The 17050-nt window shown below is 43.2% G+C and overlaps 1 protein-coding gene across 1 annotated transcript in view; it reads right to left on the bottom strand.

Annotated features, from left to right (window-relative positions):
* Nucleotides 1-1212: 1212 nt before the first annotated feature.
* Nucleotides 1213-17050, bottom strand: part of CCBE1 (collagen and calcium binding EGF domains 1) — a 219063-nt gene continuing 203225 nt past the window's right edge. Inside the window, exons 8-11 of the mRNA XM_038403593.2 lie at nucleotides 16394-16533; nucleotides 16252-16287; nucleotides 8525-8560; nucleotides 1213-7038 (exon numbers count right to left, since the gene is read on the bottom strand). Coding sequence (XP_038259521.1) covers nucleotides 6805-7038; nucleotides 8525-8560; nucleotides 16252-16287; nucleotides 16394-16533 — 446 coding nt within the window. The 3' untranslated portion in view covers nucleotides 1213-6804. The remainder of the gene's footprint in view (nucleotides 7039-8524; nucleotides 8561-16251; nucleotides 16288-16393; nucleotides 16534-17050) is intronic.

The raw sequence follows: 17050 nt of genomic DNA on the forward strand, positions 1-17050 counted from the left end.
CATGGACACCTGTGTATTCCCTGTAGCTTCACCGAGTTTGCACAGGTGAAACTGACTGGAACTTAGTAAATAGTTTGGCTGGTGTTGCACAAGAGGGAGCATGGGCCAGCTCACTCCATTGTAAGTGTGTTGGCTCTGCAGGGCTAGCCAAAGTGAAAAGCAGTAAACATTGTATTCTTATCACTAATAAAGTGCATAGACCTCTGAATACAAAAAAAGGACGAAGCTGAGTAAGAAGGTGCCATGATTACATAACCACCTTTTAGAAGTGAACCATATTCTGTTGAGTTAAGATCAAAAGTGGAAAACACTATGTAAGAGCTAGGTATTAATGAACTAGTATTATTAATGACCTCACAGGAACAATCACCGGCTGCCTACTCCCAAATAACAGTTGACAAAATCAAGCAGGACCACGTGTGCATGCATGAATGCGTGCACGCGCACACATGCACACACACACACATTGCCAACTGGCCACATATACGGAACACCAACAAGAATGAAACTAGTTTTCCAAAGTATAGATTTCTGTCCAGGGAGAGCAGGCCCATTCAGTCTGCTGGTAGAGAGAATTGTTATAAATAAACAGGTGTTACATATTGCTGCAAAAAGCAGATTTATGTTGGGAATAATATTCATCAGACATTGACCACCTAGAAGTTCACAGTGCTACTAAGGTATGAGTGGTAAGGCTAGGTGAAAATTTTCAATGAACACTATTTTTTGATGAAAAATTGCTTGTTTTTTGACAAAGCAAAAATCTTCACAAAAGGTGTTTGCTTTCCATGGAAAATGTTGACACTTTGTCAAAAAACTGACCACCTGAAAACCAAAAGGTTTTCCTTTTTGGGTCAAAACCCCAAAATTTTGATTTGGACATACTGCCAGTGTGTCTCATAAGAGCTGAGACAGCCATGATGCACTATGGCATCTCAGCAAGAGGGGAGACTCTGGTGCATCATGGGAGATGTGGACTACCCAGGTAGGTCAGCCCATAGAAGATAAAGAAGGCATGAGACACCTGTACTACAATTCCCATGAGGCACTATGGCAGCATTTCTAATTTGAAATATTCAGCATTGATCTGAAAGATTTTGGCTGAAAAATTTCAGGTTTTGATTTTTTTTGTCTAACAGTTGAAATTTTTCATGGAATCCTTCCCCCCCATTTTCTGATCAGCTCTAATGAATAACATTGTGCGCCATCTAAAAAGATTTAGTAAATCTCTATTTTGATACAGAAGGGCCTGTATAACACACTTTGTTACGTGTGAAATAATAAACAGGAATCTGACTCATGTTTCAGGGGGCTGATATTCTTTTGTAGCTCCTAGTCATTTTGTTTTTACCAAAACAAAACCTGGAAAGTTTCAGGGAAAAGATTTGTAACAAAAGCAACTCCCAACAGCATAAAAAAATATCTTTGTTATTAAGAGTACATCATATAATCAACTTTATATGCATCTTAGTATTTCATATACTTATTATAAATAACACGAGCGGTGTACAAAATGTGTAACTGGAACAAAATTGTGAGTCCTGGCAAATTAAAAACAAATTCATGGACCCAATTCTCATCTTTCATGACGTCAATGGGGTTCTAATTTATTAACTATGAAATACAACCAGGAAGTGACTTGATTAGAGACTCTTTTACACTGTGATACCAACAAGCTATTACTTGAATGCTACTTCAACTTTTTTTTTCCCCATGATTTTCTGATTTACCATGACTACACTGAACATTTTCAGGCTGTACTTTTTGCTTTACTATTCTAGCTTTACATGAATGGCTAATCTCATATTGACTTTATTGTTGGGAGAGTCAAAAATTTCTTCCAGCTTTGTTGATCTAATTTTGTTAAAAACTAATACTAACCCATTAATGATAAGAATTCTGCCCATCACTACATATGTCTAAAAATGTTTCAATTAAATATTTATTTCCAATATTAATAAAATAATGAACTTTTCACCTTAGTATCCTTCTCTTTTAAACTTAGCACATTTTTAATTCATCAAAATAATATTTCTTTCTAATAAAATTATACATGGTATTTAGCTGATGAAACAAAAGTTGTCATGTGCATGAGACTAAATAATGAAACTAGCCAGAAGGGTGACTGTTGCTATATCCGTATGTTGAGATCTTGTTTTTGGGGTTTTTTTTGTCATTTTAAGAATTATAAAGGAGCAAGTAATTTACAATTTAAAAAACCTCGTCCTGAATCGATTTATCTTATTTGGATTTTCAATGCTTCAAATAAGTCACAGAAAATACCTTACCTTTTTTATCTGAGGATTTGTGTGCGTGTATATGTATATAAGTCTCTCTTTCAGAATCCAAAACTGAACAATTACTGCTACAACTCCTTTATGATGAAAACTATCATATGCTTAACTGAAAATATAAGAAGGTCCCTCCCAAAGATCTCTGCTCTGTAAGCACACCTAGGGCTAGATCATCCCAGAAGAGGTCACCCTGCCAGAGGAACTCCTGCTGCAATGTGAAAATGGCAGACCTTGCTCAATAGCACCATCCCCCAGTCCCTGGGACCCAACCTAGACCCTCTGTGGGGTTGTGAATCCATGGTGGGGAGGGGCGGGGGGAGAAGGAAGCCCAAGGATGAGACCAGAAGTACTGCTCAGTTAAATCTCCTACCCCAGAGAACTACATGGCGTTTGCTCAAGAAGTAACACCTTAGCCCACCTAACATTTTCCATGGTTATCCTCCTTTTAAGGATGCCACAAGGGGAGTGGCCAAAGAGGGAAGCCCATTCAGCACAGCTTCCCCAGAACTGGGCTGCCACAGATGAGGTGGATAGAAAGCTGGCTAGATCGTTGGGCTCAACGGGGAGTGATCAATGGCTCAATATCTAATTGGCAGGTATCAAGCAGAGTTCCCTGGGGTTGGTCCTGGGGCCGGTTTTATTCAACATCTTCATTAATGATCTGGATGATGGGATGAATTGCACCCTCAACAAGTTTGCGGATGACACTACGTTGTGGGGAGTGGTAGATATGCTGGATGGTAGGGATAGGGCCCAGAGTGACCTAGACAAATTGGAGGATTGGGCCAAAGGAAATCTGATGAGGTTCAACAAGGACAAGTGCAGAGTCCTTCACTTAGGACAGAAGAATCACATGCACCACTACAGGCTGTGGACCGACTGGCTGGCAGCAGTTCTGCAGAAAGGGACCTGGGGATTACAGTGGATGAGAAGCTGGATATGAGTCAGCAGTGTGCCCTTGTTGCCAAGAAGGCTAACAGCATATCGGGCTGCATTAGTAGGAGCATTGCCAACAGATCGATGGAAGTGATTATTCCCCTCTATTCGGCACTGGTAAGGCCACATCTGGAGTATTGTGTCCAGTTTTGGGCCCCCCACTACAGAAAGGATGTGGACAAATTGGAGAGAATCCAGCAGAGGGCAACAAAAATGATTAGGGGACCGGAGCACATGATTTATGAGGAGAGCCTGGCTTATTTAGTCACTGGGCTTATTTAGTCTGCAGAAGAGAAGAGTGAGGGGGGATTCAATAGCAACCTTCAACTACTGAAGGGGGGTTCCAGAGAGGATGGAACTGGGCTGTTCTCAGTGGTAGCAGATGACAGAACAAGGAGTAATGGTCTCAAGTTGCAGTGGGGGAGGTCTAGGTTGGAAATTAGGAAAAACTATTTCACTACAAGGGTGGTGAAGCACTGGAATGCTAGGGAGGTGGTGGAATCTCCATCCTTAGAGGTTTTTAAGGCCTGACAAAGCCCTGGCTGGGATGATTTAGTTGGGGTGGGTCCTGCTTTGAGAAGGGGGTTGGACTAGATGACCTCCTGAGGTCTCTTCCAACCCTATCTTCTATGATTGTATGAGTGGGAGAGGCATGGATGGCCTTGGCCCCTGGAAGAGCCCTATACACAGGTTGTGGGGGCTCATCCCCATGCCTGTTCCACTGGGGGCAAGGACCTGCAGAAAACCTTGTGCCCAACTAATTGAAGTGACATGATGGACATTCCACTAGGGGAACCGTACTAAGGCCCAGATTCAGGAAGGTACTTAAACATGTGTTTAGTAATCCCCATGGATGTCAATGGGACTACTTGCACACTTAAAGTTAGGTATGTGCTTAAGCAACTTCCTGATTCAGGGTCAGAATTCTCCTCCCATGGGTATTGCTGCACACCAGGGCAATCTGTCCCTTTGGGTGTCCAGAAGCTTTAATTTGTTGTTTTCCTAGAACTGAAAAAGCAAAGCCTAGAACTAAAACCAATGCCTTATTTTAGATCACATTTTCTTTGGGGGCAAAAAATCTTGATTGATTTCCAAAACATCCTGTTCAGTAGTTTGTGTTCCAAAAAACCCTGCAGCTTATTAATGTATGGAGAGTATCAACCTGATCCAGCAGGTTAAGTGCATGACATAATTGGATGTATGGGTATATATATAGTTTAAGATTGTGACTATAAATAGTTACCTTCATGAAATTAACTAAGGGAAGGTCTACACTACGGGGCTAAGTCAACCTAAATTACACAACTCCAGCACGTGAATAATGTCGTACTTTAGGTCGACTTATTGAGGTGTTCACACTGCACTGGGTCAATGGAAGAAACTCTCCCATCGACTTACCTTATACTTCTCATTCCGGTGGAGTACCAGAGTCAACGGGAGAGCGACTGGTGGTTGATTTAGTGGGTCTTCACTAGACCCACTAAATCAACCCCTGGTGGATTGATCGCCGCATGTCCATTCCCTGGTAAGTGAACACAAGCCCTAAGTGGGCCATATACAGCTCACCTAACACTGGTTTAGGTCTTCCATTATGCTGACTCAAAGATTATTCCACTTCTGGACACACCTTCCTTCCCACAACCCTAACCCCCACTGCTTGGTTCTCAAAATATTTCAATCTGCAGCTCACAAAACTCTTCAGAGCATTGAAGGTCCATGAGCTAGTGTAATTAGCCTAATCTTTACTGATTATGTAGTCAGTTCTTTTTAATTTGGGATATACACACAAGATCAAGAAAACAGGAATGAAGAAAAAACTTATTGTATATGATCTGCAGAAATATACCCATTGGAAGGAATTGAAAAGGTATCTGAGGATAATTTGCAAAGAAATTTTGCAAATTTCAAGATTTCCTGAGATTCCCTGCTCCTTTGCTGACACACTGCAGGGCTAATATTAAGGGTTTGAACTACATGGTTAATATAGTATGGGTATGTCTATACTGCAATTAGACACCTGTGACTGGCCCGTGACAGCTGACTCGGGCTAACTGTGGTGTAGATGTTCAGGCTCGGGGTTCAGCCTGAGCCTGAATATCTACACTGCAGTTAAAAATCCCCTTAGCCTGAGCCCTGCGAGCCCGAGTCAGCTAGCATGGACCAGCCAGGGCTTTTTAATTGCAGGGTAGCCAACATGGACAGTACTACAGGTATAGGAATTATAGTAGTTGCCCTCTGGAGAGGAGACCCCCTCCTCCCAAAAAAAAGCCCCAACCAACCCACGCATCTTGGAAAGATGCTGCTTATATCACTGTCCATACTTGCTCTAGGGAGAACACACAAGTCCTGAAGATGAAGTGGAGCAATGAGGGGTTTTCTTTTGCATTTGTCACAGGGAAGCTGTCTTCTTAACACTACAAGTACTGTAGTAAGAGGAACCATGCAAATAAAATGCTTGTGCTTAATGCACTGGAAAAACTGTGTAGACTATAATGGTGGCAAAGTGCCTGCCAGGTTCAATAATCTGCCAGGAGAGGTAATATATGTTGTAGATGACTAGGGGTACACTAACTTGTTGATCCAACTTTTCAGTATGGAAAAGTGTGAGGAATGAGTTCCCTATTAATTCTTCAATCCCGCTTTCAAACAATGATTTTCTCTCTGGCCCCAGGGCAGCGATGTGACTTTCTTCAGAGTTCACCCATGCCATCCCAAGCACCAGCTACAGTGTTTGGTCATATGTACTCCTTTAATCACTGCTCTTCATTATATACTGAGTCAAAGATTCTTGTGACATATTACACTTAGAAGAACGTCAGTTACCTCCAACGCAGACAGCAGATGCTAGTGCTAGTCTGTAGAAACAAATTGGATGAAAATTCTTTTGCAAACATTAGGCCTCGTTCTGATCTCATTTACATCAGTGTATCACCATTGAATTCAATGGGATGACTTTCACGGGTGTAAGTGAGATCAGAATCAGTTAGTGTACCCCAAGTCATCCACAATGTATATTGCCACTCCTTTCAGATAACTGAACCTGACAGTCATTTTGCCACCACCAAGAGTTGGTTGATTTTATCTGTATAAATCAGCAAACTTGTCTCATTCACACCAGTTCTTCCTCTTAGTAAATTTCCTGCTCCCTTTCCCACCCCCACATCACGTATAGACCATATTCTCTCATTGCACAGCCAGAAATCTATTGCTGAATAGATCCGACTGCCTACACTGGATGAGCAGTGGGGTATTTTTAAGGGATAAGCAGAAGTAGTTTTAGGACCCATGCATCTCCCAGCTTTACCTTAGACCTCATTGTATGACACTTCGGACTGACAGTTAGCCAACTAATTTCTATTACAATAATGTCTACATACACGAAGCATAAAAACTGACACAGGCTGGAATGTATGTAACCACCACTAGTAGATGTCTCTGTAAATACAGAAAGCTACAGTACATGGGGACAAGAAAAGAGAAAACTGGAAAATTATATATATATTTTACATCATCAGTGCATTTTTATACTATACAACTCTGAACATTTCTCTTTGCTGTATATAACCAAACCTAGCTAATGATGGGCTGTTTTGTGCATCCTAGAGTCTTTGGGTGCAATCCTTTGCTTGTAGTCCTCTCCAGAGCCAAAGTCTACTGTGTCATGATAGTTTGTAAATTCCTGAGGTAATGGAAACTCCTCTGCTGATGAGTGAGTCCTGTGTCCAAACACTCGCTCCTGCAGCTCAGCAATGTCATTTCTGATGTCTGCCATCATCAGCAACAGAAAATCGAATGAGCCTGGTGGGCCCTGCAAACATGATGTGTGATCATTAATAATACTTAGTGCTTTGATATTTTCCAAGCACTGCCCAAATATTAACGTACTTATGCTCGGTGGGGTACTTTAACAAAACATTGCTTGGTGTTGGCTGCCTGAAATAAAACATCTCCCCTTCAATCAACCTGGAATAACTCAGAAAAGCACCTTCAAATGGTAAATACGTTTAGCAGACAGGGCTCCATCTTGCAAGATGCTGAACACTTCTGAGAGTAGCCAAATGCCTCCGAGCCCCTCTGGTATCAGCCCTCATCATCTCAGAAAAGTCCTCTGCACTGAGCAGGCACAGAGCATAGTTTAGAGGAGATTCTTTTCCTCATGCTCCTTCTATTTTAAAAAATAAATGACTTACTTTTTATGAATGGAAGATTTATAATAAAACACAATCAATAGGAGAAACTGAATTTAAAAATGAATCATTTCAGAGTAGCAGCCGTGTCAGTCTGTATTCGCAAAAAGAATGCATCCGATGAAGTGAGCTGTAGCTCACGAAAGCTTATGCACAAATAAATTTGTTAGTCTCTAAGGTGCCACAAGTACTCCTTTTTTTACAAAATGAATCAGTTTCTCTACCGTGACCCAAATGCTGTTTATCAATTATTAAATATGCTTCCATCTGTAAAAATGTTTTTCCATCTGGTTTTATCTCATTTGACAAAACCGTAATGTTTTTAAGTTCTCTTCACATGGATAAGTATACTGTGGCATCCTCGGATTGTGGACGCACTGGCGGACCATTCATTTAAGAATCTGCCCTGTAGAAACAAGAGTCTGAAAGGATTTAACATGCTGCAAATATTCATCTTTGTCCAGTGCTACATCCCACTCAAATTCCAGGTAAGTCCTATTTTGAGGATGTAATTGGTGACTAAGGGCCAGATTTTTAAAAGATATTTAGGTAGCTAAAAACGCAGATAGGTGCCTAGTGAGATTTTCAAATACACACCAGTGCCTAACTCCATTGGGCTTGGTCTGCTGCAGAGGGCTGAATTTCACCCTGACTGAATAAGTATATGAGAACAAATACTCTGCATTGCATCTCTCTCTTCTTCTTTTAATCTTTATTTGTTAATTGCACCAAACCCCAATTAATCCCTTCTTATTGGATGGTGGTCCTTTTAAGCAAAATGTTTGCTCATGCTGTTCCAATCAGGCACCTGTTACTGCCATTGACTATTATTAAGCTAACTAGTTCTATGGGAGATGTCCCAGGATAGTGCCTTCTAACAATGTACAGTACACCATAATGGCATGGCGATGCAATGTATCCACTGAAGAGAGAACAGGGTACATAAACAAGTGTTACGCCTGATGAAATCTTTAGGTACAAAATACTGATACAGTAACAGAGAAATAGATGGATTGCTTTCACTATAGATATCTGACTGTGACATTGTTACTAGATCGTGTCCTTTCTCTACTGTGGGAATCCTAGTTGGCTGGCAGTGATACTTACAGGTGGCCCTTTTGGTCCTGGTGCTCCTCTCTCCCCCTGTAATAAATAACATTTTAATTAGCTGTGATTAAAGAAGCAGAAAATGACATGGCTTTGCCTCAACTGAGGCACTCATTCATCCCTGTGGATCAAGAATCCCTTGGTAACTATAGGCTTCATCCAATAAGGTGACGTAAACTAAGAGGAACAGGTAGGACAGCTTCCATCTAGCCTACACACTGAGGATTGAATCAGGGACCTCCAGAACTTCAAGCAAAAGCTCCTAGAAGCTTGACCTAAAGAGCCAAGCCTCTCTAGTTCAGTCTGTAATAGATTCATATCCCAGGCACACTGTGGACCTGCCACATGCTCTAACTAGTGGGTTACACAGGTGCTACAGGCTAGTAGGCCAGCTTAGAACATTTGCCCAGCATATGCCATGAGGGAACTAGCAGCTGGCTGTGAGAGCTAGGGGTTGCATGGAAACCTCAGAAATATTTCTTTGTCAGAGGCTGGTCTTCATGGCTGTCTCAAGTCTCACTTCTATGTACAGCTCTGAAGCATGCTTAAATGTCCATTACTTCTGGCTGGCAGTTGGAGTAATTGAAATTCCTATAAGTGGTTGCTCTGTACCCATTTTGAAGTCACTGGATTTAAGAACCGATACCCTGGCTACGTGCTCACTCACTTTCCTCCAATTCAATGGGGCTTGTTTACTGTAGGTGTAGAGGTTTTCACATATTCCTCCTCACGAGGCAGAAGCACTAGCACAGAACAATTACTCAGTACACACATTATTGCTTGTGTCTCCATGCTTTCCACAACCACACTCAGCAACCTGTAAACTTACACCCCTATTAAATACCCCTGAAGACAAAATTGCAAATCTTGGCTGCCACAAGGAATGACAGGAGCAATCAATTTCTGAAAGGTTTGTAGAAAACAAGGTTTACAAAATGGCACCAGTAGCTTTCCAATAGCCTGAAGTTATTTTAAAAATAATATATAGTAATTGTCAGTCAAAATTGGTGCTGGTTCTTAAGGGTTTTTATGATTTATAGAGTTCATCATAAAAAATACAACCAAGGAAAGAGTACTGACCACAGAGGAAATCACATGTCACTAGAGGAGAAAGACTTTACTCACTTATTATAGCATTGTAATCATTATTTGATTGAAGAGCTGATGTTTTGGGTCACCAGTCACATGTAAAACTAAGTGTTTGCTACCATTTGTTATACAGGTAAGATAAAAGCTTTTCAAATACAATTTGTTTTTTTTTTCTGAAGGTATTCAGATTAACAAGAAATGACAGATTTGCACAATCTCTTAAAATAGAAAATCAAGACAAAAAAAAAAAAGAACCAAAAAAGAAACCCCAGGAAAAAAAGAAATCAGAAGGACATAGGCCCCAATACTCAAAGGTATTTGGTGACTAATTCCCATGGAAATTAATGGAATTTAGGCCCCTAAAACCTTTGCTTACCTGGGCCATAGTCACCAAGAGAAAATAGTGAGGAATTTGAAGATCTGGATCAGTCAGATGGAAGCGGCAGAAATTGAATCAGGGTGAAGACAGAGATCAGAAATCAGTATGAAGAACTAAATGCATTTCATGCATGCAACAACAGAAGTGAGAGAGACATGAGCACTTTCAACAGGGATTTTAGGAAGAGAAGTTTCATATCATAGAAGTAATTAGAGCATATAAAGATAAATTGGTTGATTACTTCCAAAATGGCTGTATCTTTTCTAAAATACGTTTTTATTTATGGCCCAGAGACCGATATCTCCACACACAATATGTATACATTTAATAAGATGGCCATCCATTATAAAAAACAATTACATGTAGGAGCACTTACGTTCCAGCTGTTAAAAATGAAATTACCCACACGAATACTGTTTTTTGAGCTCCATCTTTCCTTGAACACACAATTTGTAAGCATGTGCGAGAAAGTTTATGTAAAAAAATAAGTTTTCTTAAGATACTCCAAACTTGCCACCATGCAATGATTTAAAGCCTGTGGGCCAGATCCTGAAGTAACCTGAAGTTGTGCCATTGACTTCAATAGAACTTTTTTGATTTACATCAGCTGAGACTATTAAGGACCCAGGGTAAAATTTTCAAAAGCACTTAAGTGACTTAAAGCCTAAGCCCTGGTCTACACTAGGCATTGAGGTTGAATTTAGCAGCGTTAAATCGATGTAACCCTGCACCCGTCCACATGAAGCCCTTTTTTTTTTTGACTTAAAGGGCTCTTAAAATCGATTTCCTTACTCCACCCCCGACAAGGGGATTAGCGCTGAAATCGGTTTTGCTGGGTCAAATTTGGGGTACTGTGGACGCAATTAGATGGTATTGGCCTCCGGGAACTATCCCAGAGTGCTCCATTGTGACCGCTCTGGACAGCACTCTCAACTCAGATGCACTGATCAGGTAGACAGGAAAAGGCCCGCGAACTTTTGAATTTCAATTTCCTGTTTGGCCAGTGTGGCAAGCTGCAGGTGACCATGAAGAGCTCATCAGCAGAGGTGACCATGCAGAGCTCATCAGCAGAGGTGACCATGATGGAGTCCCAGAATCACAAAAGAGCTCCAGCATGGACCGAACGGGAGGTATGGGATCTGATCGCTGTATGGGGAGAGGAATCCGTGCTATCAGAACTACGTTCCAGTTTTCAAAATGCCAAAACATTTGTCAAAATCTCCCAGGGCATGAAGGACAGAGGCCATAACAGGGACCCGAAGCAGTGCTGCATGCAACATAAGGAGCTGAGGCAAGCCTACCAGAAAAGTAGAGAGGCGAACAGCCGCTCCAGGTCAGAGCCCCAAACATGCCGCTTCTATGATGAGCTGCATGCCATTTTAGGGGGTTCAGCCACCACTACCCCAGCTGTGTTGTTTGACTCCTTCAATGGAGATGGAGGCAAGACGGAAGCAGGTTTTGGGGATGAGGAAGATAGCTCACAGCAAACAAGCAGAGAAACTGGTTTTCCTGACAGCCAGAAACTGTTTCTCACCCTGGACCTGGAGCCAGTACCCTCCGAACCCACCCAAGGCTGCCTCCCAGACCCACCAGGCGGAGAAGGGACTTCTGGTGAGTGTACATTTTAAAATACTATACAAGGTTTAAAAGCCAGCATGTTTAATGATTAATTTGCCCTGGCATTCATGGCTCTCCTGGATATACTCCCAAAGCCTTTGCAAAAGGTTTCTGGGGTGGGCAGCCTTACTCCATCCACCATGGTAGGACACTTTACCACTCCAGGCCAGTAGCACGTACTCGGGAATCATTGTAGAACAAAGCATTGCAGTGTATGTTTGCTGGCATTCAAACGACATCCGTTCTTTATCTCTCTGTATTATCCTCAGGAGAGTGATTTCATTCATGGTCACCTGGTTGAAATAGGGTGCTTTTCTTAAGGGGAAATTCAGAGGTGCCCATTCCTGCTAGGCAGTTTGCCTATGGCTGAACAGAAATGTTCCCCGCTGTTAGCCATGTGGTGGGGGGAGGCAAAATGCGACCTTATAACGAAAGCACATGTGCTATGTATGTAATGTTAACAGCAAGGTTTACCATAAAAGAGTGTACCCATTGTTCTATAAAATGTGTCTTTTCAAATACCACTGTCCCTTTTTTTTTCTCCACCAGCTGCAGGTGTTTCAAGGATCACAGGATCTTCTCCTTCCCAGAGGCTAGCGAAGATTAGAAGGTGAAAAAAACGTACTTGTGATGAAATGTTCTCTGAGCTCATGCTGTCCTCCCACACTGACAGAGCACAGACGAATGCATGGAGGCAGACAATGTCAGAGTGCAGGAAAGCACAAAATGACCGGGAGGAGAGGTGGTGGGCTGAAGAGAGGGCTGAAGCTGAAAGGTGGCGGCAGGGTGATTGGAGGAGGCAGGATTCAATGCTGAGGCTGCTGGAGGATCAAACTAATATGCTCCAGCATATGGTTGAGCTGCAGGAAAGGCAGCAGGAGCACAGACCGCCGCTACAGCCCCTGTGTAACCAACTGCCCTCCTCTCCAAGTTCTATAGCCTCCTCACCCAGACGCACAAGAACACGGTGGGGGGGACCTCAGGCCACCCAGCCACTCCACCCCAGAGGATTGCCCAAATAACAGAAGGCTGGCATTCAATAAGTTTTAAACTTTTAAAGTGCTGTGTGGCCTTGTCCTTCCCTCCTCCACCCCCCGTCCTGGGCTACCTTGGTTATTATCTCCCTATTTGTATGATGAATTAATAAAGAATGCATGAATGTGAAGCAACAGTGACTTTATTGCCTCTGCAAGCGGTGATCAAAGGGAGGTGGGGAGGGCGGTTAGCTTACAGGGAAGTTGAGTGAATCAAGGGGCAGGGGGTTTCATCAAGGAGAAACAAACAGAACTTTCACACTGTAGCCTGGTCAGTCATGAAACTGGTTTTCAAAGCTTCTCTGATGCGCACCGCACCCTCCTGTGCTCTTCTAACCGCCCTGGTTTCTGGCTGTGCGTAACTAGCAGCCAGGCGATTTGCCTCAACCTCCCACCCCGCCATAAACGTCTCTCCCTTTACTCTCATTGTGGAGTGCATAGCAAGCAGTAATAACAGTGGGAATATTGGTTTCGCTGAGGTCTAACCGAGTCAGTAAACTACGCCAGCGCGCTTTTAAACATCCAAATAGACATTCTACCACCATTCTGCACTTGCTCAGCCTTTAGTTGAACAGCTCCTGACTACTCTCCAGGCTGCCTATATATGGCTTCATGAGCCATGGCATTAAGGGATAAGCTGGGTCCCCAAGGATAACTATAGGCATTCAACATCCCCAACAGTTATTTTCGGGTCTAGGAAGAAAATCCCTTCCTGCAGCTTTTGAAACAGACCAGAGTTCCTGAAGATGCGAGCGTCATGTACCTTTCCCAGCATCCCACGTTGATGTTGGTGAAACGTCCCTTGTGATCCACCAGTGCTTGCAGCACTATTGAAAAGTACCCCTTGCGGTTTATGTACTCACTGGCTTGGTGTTCCGGTGCCAAGATAGGGATATGGGTTCTGTCTCTGGCCCCACCACAGTTAGGGAATGCCATTGCAGCAAAACCATCCACTATGACCTGCACATTTCCCAGGGTCACTACCCTTGATATCAGCAGATCTTTGATTGCGTTGGCTACTTGCATCACAGCAGCCCCCACAGTAGATTTGCCCACTCCAAATTGATTCCCGACTAACCGACTAAAAGCTGTCTGGCATTGCAAGCTTCCACAGGGCTATTGCCACTCGCTTCTCAACCATGAGCTGCTCTCATCTTGGTATTCTTGCGCCTCAGGGCAGGGGAAAGCAAGTCACAAAGTTCCATGAAAGAGCCCTTACGCATGTGAAAGTTTCGCAGCCACTGGGAATCGTCCCAGACCCGCAACACTATGCGGTCCCACCAGTCTGTGCTTGTTTCCAGGGCCCAGAATTGGCGTTCCACCGAATGAGCCTGCCCCATTAGCACCATGATGCCCACATTGCCAGGGCACGTGCTTTCAGAGAAGTCTGTGTCCATGTCCTCATCACTCTTGTAACCGCGCTGATGTCGCCTACTTGCCCGGTTTCGCTTTGCCAGGTTCTGATGCTGCATATACTGCTGGATAATGCATGTGGTGTTTAATGTGCTCCTAATTGCCAAAGTGATCTGAGCAGGCTCCATGCTTGCCGTAGTATGGCATCTGCATAGAAAAAAGGCACGGAACAATTGTCTGCTGTTGCCCTGATGGAGGGAGGGGCGACTGACGACTTGGCTTACAGGGAATTAAAATCAACAAAGGGGGTGGCTTTGCAAGAAACTGAATGGCGGCCTCAAGGATAGAACTCAAAACTGGATTTAGCAGGCCATTGATTTCACAGAGGGAGGGAGGGAGGAGAAAATGAATACAAAACAAATCTCGTCTATTTCTTGTTTTGAGCCATTTCATCTATCTTTATACATCTTGCTGGCAGCAGACTTTGCAGTACTACCGCTAGCCATTGTCACCTCCTGGGTGCTCGGCAGAAGACGGTGCAGTATGACTGCTGGCCATCATCTTCTGCTGGCTGCAGATTAAAAGACAATGCACTGCCAGTAGGACTCAATCACCATGAGACAAAACAAGGGAAATGACCTGGCTGAGTCACTCCCATGTTTGCCCAGGCGCCCGGTTAAAAGAGCACCCAGGACTACGTCGACGATGGTTACCAGTTATACTGCACTGTGCTGACAAAAGGCAATAAACTGCTGCTGTGTAGCAATGCAGTACCACGTCCGCCAGCACCCAGGAGACATACGGTGATGGTTAGCTGAGCGGGCTATGCATATGGCGTCTGCACAGGTAACTCAAGAAAAAGGCGCAAAACAATTGTCTGCCCTTGCTTTTACGGAGGGAGGGAGGGAGGGAACGGGGGCCTGATGATATGTACCCAGAACCACCCGCGACAATGTTTTAGCCCCATCAGGCACTGGGATTTCTACCCAGAATTCAAATGGGCGGTGGAGACTGCGGGAACTGTGGAATAGCTACCCACAGTGCAAAGCTCCGGAAGTTGATGGTTGCCTCGGTACTGTAGACACAGTCCGCCAACTACATGCACTTAGAGCATTTGTGTGGGGACACACACACTCGACTGTATAAAAATGCTTTCTACAAAACCGACTTCTACAAATTCGACCTAATTTCGTAGTGTAGACATACCCTAAGTCCTATTTTCAAAAGTGACTTAGGCACTTAGCAACCACAGTCTCTTAAAAAGTCAATAGGTCTTTGGCTGCTAAGTGTCTAAGTCACATTTGAAAATGGGACTTAGGCTTCAAGTCACTTAAGTGCTTTTGAAAATGTTACCTTCAGCAACGTAATTATCCTATACAAAATCCTCCAGCAACCAGTGGGGGTTTTCATTGCAAAACAATTGCAGGAACATACCCTTCAAGGATAAAACAAAGCAGTGGTTTTACCTTGTGAATCAGGTTTCATTTTGACTCGATACCTGATGAAGGACTTGATTCTAATATTCTGCTATGGTCATACAATCATAGAAAAGTAGGGCTGGAAGTGACCTCAGGAGTTCATCTAGTTCATCCCCTTGCACTGAGGCAAGATCAAGTATACCTAGACCATCCCTGACAGGTGTTTGTCCAACCTGTTCTTAAAAACCTCCAATGACAGGGATTACACAACCTCCTTTGGTAGCTTATTCCTGAGCTTAACTATTCTTAGTTAGAAAGTTTTTCCTAATATCTAACCTAAATTCCTTTGCTGAAAATTAAGCCCATTACTTTTTGTCCTGCCCTCAGTGAACATAGAGAACAACTGATCACTGTCCTCTTTAAAGAAGGATATAGAGAAGGAAAGGGCAGATGCTCAGCATAGAAGAGGGGATAAGCATTTTCAACAGCCAGGGAACATAAATGAAAGCACAAAACAGAGAGTAGGATGAGGACACAAAGGGATTTGTAGGTGGGGAGGATTCAGCAGTGCATAAGAGAGAGACTCTGAGGATATGAGTGCAAATGCGTGGATGGTCTTGAAAGTGAGGGTAAGGAGCATGTACTTGATGTGGAAACAGAGAAAGACATGGAAGGTCTTTGAAGCGGGTGGGGGGTGTGGAACATGATCAAATCAGTGGGAGAGGAAAATGATCTTAGTATTTGGAATAAACTTATCTGAAATAGCAATCAGTCAGACTGATGATAGCAATTGGGGGATGTATGCATACGGGAAAAGACTAATCCTTCTGGCCTCACCTTGGTACCATCTCTCCCTGGTGCCCCCGGCGGACCCTGCAAGACAAAGGAATGGTTTTCACAAGAATGGAAAGGATTGTGTATGCACGTGGATGGTGGGGGGACACACTGCATGTTCTTGACAGGAAAGTAAAATACTGACCACTGGGCCCCGTCTGCCCTGCTTAATATGTAATATGTCAGGCGATGGTCCAATGGGTCCCATTGATCCTCTAGGACCTGGCTGGCCTGGAGGTCCAGGTGAGCCAGGAAATCCTGGACTTCCTTTTGGTCCCGGGGCCCCTATAAATTAAAAGTGATCCAGTGAAGGTTAATACCCAGTTAGAGACTTTCCATTAGTATATCAATGTAAGCAGCAAAGTATACAATTTCCCTAATAGATTCTCTTTTCCTTTCTCTCTTTTCTTTAGGATAGTACTTCAATGATGAGCTGCAGTAGTTCCACAAAACCAAAACACAGCAATAAGGCAGTCAGGAACAATGCCATTATTCAGAGCAACAGCACCGTTCTTCACTTTCATCCCAGGATCACAAAGTGCTTCACAAACATTAATTAAGGAAACTTCATGAACAGAACTAGACTACCACTGCTATCAGACAGGTGGTCAGGGATATGAAGAGTGGGAAATGAAGGGAAAAGCAGAAATGTCTCAATACTAACACAACAAAGAGCAAATGGGCAAGTTAAACTAAAGAAAAACCTTTTGTAAAAAAGCAAGCATCAACAAACTTGCAGCAATGGTGGATTTAAGGCTCTACAGAGGAGAGGCACAGAAACAATCAGGACTTTCAAGTTTAG

Source organism: Dermochelys coriacea, chromosome 5 (genome assembly GCF_009764565.3).
Source record: "Dermochelys coriacea isolate rDerCor1 chromosome 5, rDerCor1.pri.v4, whole genome shotgun sequence".
NCBI lineage: Eukaryota > Metazoa > Chordata > Testudines > Dermochelyidae > Dermochelys > Dermochelys coriacea.